General features: G+C 35.8%; 1 protein-coding gene across 1 annotated transcript; it reads left to right on the top strand.

The window, feature by feature from the left end:
* The first annotated feature begins 3,392 nt into the window (after positions 1-3,392).
* LOC114410524 (50S ribosomal protein L4, chloroplastic-like) lies at positions 3,393-4,028 on the top strand. The gene has a single exon (XM_028374508.1). It carries the CDS (start codon positions 3,423-3,425, stop codon positions 4,026-4,028), a length of 606 nt encoding a protein of 201 aa, XP_028230309.1. The 5' UTR covers positions 3,393-3,422.
* Positions 4,029-4,306: the final 278 nt, after the last annotated feature.

Genomic DNA, 4,306 nt, shown 5'->3' with positions numbered 1-4,306 from the left:
CCCAATGAATAAGATTGTTTCCCTTCAATATGAACAATAGTAAGGTTCCAAGTATTGGACACTCCAATTTTGATTGCACAAAAAAAAAAACCTAAATTAGCAATTAAAATTCCAAATAGTACTACAAGCAACAACAACGCAATCCATACAACAACAAACACAATCAACTGAAGCAAAATTTCCAGAAAACACTAACTAACCCATAGGTGCCGACAACGAAGACTTGCCACCAGTGTAGCCGTAGCCATCATACCCATCCCTTCGCATCTTCCTTCCACCAACATCATCTTCATCGTCAAACTCCTCCTCATAATACTCCATCTATGGCGCCTTCTTCACGGGGCTAGGGCATAAATGGTAATTATTATAGTGAGAAACAACCCGGCCGGAGTAGCGTGGTTACGGTAATTCCTTGGGCCCACGGGCCTACCCAAGATGCTGCAAACGGGCATGAGAAAATAGAACTTCTTGTCCCCAATCTGGAGGAAATCTTGGGAATCAAGCTTGACAGGGGGTTGCCGAGGAGGTGGTGGACGCCCTCAATGAGGCAGCCATTCTTGTCGAGGACCTCGAGGGCAAAATCATTGGTGGTTGTGGCGATAGAATCAAGCGAAATGATTGTTGCGGCAATCTTCAGAGGTCACAATAGACTGAAGGGGATGACTGTGAGGGCATAAGAGTAAGGACGCGAGACTTAGGGTTCGTGTAGAGAGATAAAAAATTTAAAGTAACTGTGAAATTAAAGACGGTTTTTTAAAAAAAAACCGTCTTTGTTAGCGTAAAATTAAGGGAGCTTTTATAAAAAGTTAGACTTAATTTAAAAAATACCACTGTTTTTTTTTACATCGGTTATTTGAAAACCGTCCTAGATTGAATGAGGTAAAAACACACTTTTCTAGTATCCAATAAAAGTATAAAACTTTAAGTCCTTAATATTAATATCCTTAAAATATATTAATCTTGGTTAATCCCTAACCAAATGAGTGCATGTAATGCTCAAAATCACAATGAATTCACAAATTAACTTGAAAAAACTGTGTTCAAGCAAGATATATGTTTTGACACTTAATTTTCAAGATTGAATGAAGAGAGTTACGTTGATATTCAACTGAAAATGATTGTTGGTATGATGGTGAAAGTCGGTATAAGGTTGTTAAGCATAGAAGCAAGAGTTTATATCCACAAAGAAGCGTTGTAAGTCTGCCTCCCTCATTCAATGCAAATTATTTCAAAGAAACAACGTTCATGAAGATAGCAGATTATTCATAAAAGGAGTGGAAAATTGAACAAAGATGAAACCAAACAAAACAAAGATAGCTAATAAAAGGATGATTCAGATTATTCATCCAAATATTCAGATTATTCATCACCAAACACAAAAAGATAGGACGAAGGTGAACGAAGAGTGTGGGTAGCGATTATCTTACAATTTGGAAGCAAAGAAAAATTCCATGCGGATTCAAAGATGAACAGAGTGAAGATGAACAACAATTGGATGAAGGTGAAGCCAATAATGGCTACAGGTTGAACGACCAGAGTGAGGACGACGGTATGCTCAACGGCGTGGGTTGGGATCAATGGCAATGGTAGTGTGAAAGCTCAACGGCAGTGTGAAAGCACAATGCAAGGTGACTAAGGGCTTAATGGCAGCGACGCTAGGTAACTAAGGAGGGCTAGGGTTGGGTCATTTCTGTTAGGGAAAATTTCAATTTTTGGCAAACAGATATTTTGTCGAAAAAGTCCATCGATGTTATTAAAATTTCTGAAAGAATTAAATCGGTTGGAAAATTATGATTTCCTCTAGAAAAATTGTCCGTCAGTAAATTCCATCAGTATTTCAAAATTTTCCAACAGAATATAATCCTTTGGTAATTTTGAAATTTCCGACGAATTATTTTCCATGGGAAATTTTCCATCGGTAATAATTTTTTTTCTTGTAGTATATATATATATATATATATATATATATATACATATATATATATATTGTAAAAATCTAAATTTTCACTCTTAAATAAAAGCATTTTAATTTTAAACGGTGTAAAAAAGTGATTTGATGATTGAGAAAAAGATATAAAAATTGGAGTGATGAAAAAGTCATGAATTCAAATCCTTCCATTAACATAACATAATTTGCTAACATATTTATCAATAAAAAAATAAAAATATTTTTAAGAATTATTTTTTTATTAATTCACGTGACTTCTTTTACATTAAGCAATTGATTTTGTTTTATAGTTTATAATTTTGCATTCGTTTCACATATTATTACTTAAATTTGATTTCAATTTCAAATTGATTTTCAATGTAAATTTTAAATTTTAATTTATTGATACACTACAGCAAATGATCAAATCGAAGATATTTGTTTGGATACTATAAATTTAATAATATTATTATAATCATAAAAAATGTTAATTTAAATTTAATGTAAATTTTATTCACTTTTTTAATTCTTTTTGTCATTGTTCGACTTTCATAAAATCAGATGGGAAGTACATGTAATATTTCTACCATGGCAACTTGGTAAGGACAAACACTTGATTATAAATTGACATGTATAGGACCTGGGAAGCAATGCTTAATCAGGAATTACTTCCTGCACCTCCTAAAATACTTTTTGCACCTCCATAATTTTGAATTTTTCCAAATTGTCCTTGCTTTTTATAGTTTCCTTGCTTTGTTATTTCTCCTTAGTTGAGTGCTCTTGAGGTGCAGAAGGCATGGTTCACATATATTTCTGACGAAGTGGGTATGATATTTTTTTATTTGCATATATTTATGGATCGATGAATTCGTAAGATACAAAAGAAACGTTTCCGGGAATGCCTTTCTAGAATTATGTTAGAGTGTGTTTGGATGAGGAAATTTAAAATTCTAAAGAATTTAAAATTCTGAGAATTTCAAATGCTTCAATTTAAATTCCTTCATTTCTAAAATTTTGTGTTTGGATAAAAAATTAGATTTCTTCATTTTTAAAATTCCTTCATTTTATTAATGACCTCAGTCACCCTTTGGATGTAATTCAAACAAGGGACGGAGGCTACTTGGCTTCCATGAACCCTTTGGATGTTGCTATGGCTAGAAAAGAAGCTCCAAAGCTAGCTATGCATATGTCAAGGCCTTTTGTGTTGGCATCATACCAATCCTTAACAGGGTTCAAGTTGTATTTATAAAGTTTTTCCCCATAAAATTTATTATTTATGATAAGTTGTAGTTGAAAGATATTTTTTTTAATGAATAATTTTTTCCTACACAGTAATCATATTATTATTATTATTTAATTTACAGGAAAAGAAAAGAAAAGACCTAAAAAGAAAAGAGTGTTTGTTGTGATACACCAGCATACCATATCCAATCATTCTAACGGATAGGATAGAAAAGAACAAAACTCTTTGAGTTTGAGAGAACTTGAAACAACAATGGCTTCACTTTCCCTCTCTCTCTCCACACCAACAACACCAACCTCTCTTTCCTTCACATCATCCTCCATCTTCTTCTCTTCACACCAATTCCACACACACAATAATTCTTTCAAGTCCAACAACTTTCCCATTTTACCCTCCAAAAACCCCCTCTCCATTTCCTGCAAGGCCTCCCCTCCTCTTCCCGTCCTCAACTTCTCTGGCGAGAAGGTCGGCGAGTCCTTCCTCGACCTCCGCTTCGCCCCTCCCGACACCGCTCGTGTCGTCGTCCACCATGCCGTCGTCACCGACCTCCAGAACAAGCGCCGCGGCACCGCCTCCACCCTCACCCGCGGCGAGGTCCGAGGCGGCGGCCGGAAGCCCTTCCCGCAGAAAAAAACCAGTCGCGCCTACCGGCCCTGCGGAGGCGTCATCTTCGGCCCGAAGGCCCACGACTGGTGCATCAAGATCAACTGCAAGGAGAAGCGCCTCGCCATCTCCACCGCTGTTGCCAACGTCGTCGCCAGTGCCGTTGTGGTGGAGGACTTCGCAGCGGAGTTCGCCGAGAAGCTAAAGACAAAGGAGTTCATCGCAGCGATGAAGCTGTTACAAGAGAGAGAATAGTGATAGAATGAAGGAGGTTTTCAGGAGAAGCTGTGGTATCCTACAGCACAAAAGAATTTCAAATTCTTTCATAAAATGAAAGAATTTGAAATGCTAATATTTAAGTTAACTAAAATCCCTGATCAAAATACTCAAATTTCAATTGCTTTTCAAATTTTTATCCAAACATCTTATTTAATTAAAAAGTAATTAAAATCCTTTAAAAAATTGAATTACCCTATTAAATTTCTCCATCCAAACATACTCTTAGTTAATTTTGAAAATGCATTTCCGAAAGT

The sequence above is a fragment of the Glycine soja genome, chromosome 4 (genome assembly GCF_004193775.1).
Source record: "Glycine soja cultivar W05 chromosome 4, ASM419377v2, whole genome shotgun sequence".
NCBI lineage: Eukaryota > Viridiplantae > Streptophyta > Magnoliopsida > Fabales > Fabaceae > Glycine > Glycine soja.
This window is presented reverse-complemented; position numbering and strand designations above follow the sequence as displayed.

Excerpts from the sequence above, each read along its gene's own strand:
- LOC114410524 (XM_028374508.1), top strand. The coding sequence starts at position 3,423 with ATGGCTTCACTTTCCCTCTCTCTCTCCACACCAACAACACCAACCTCT.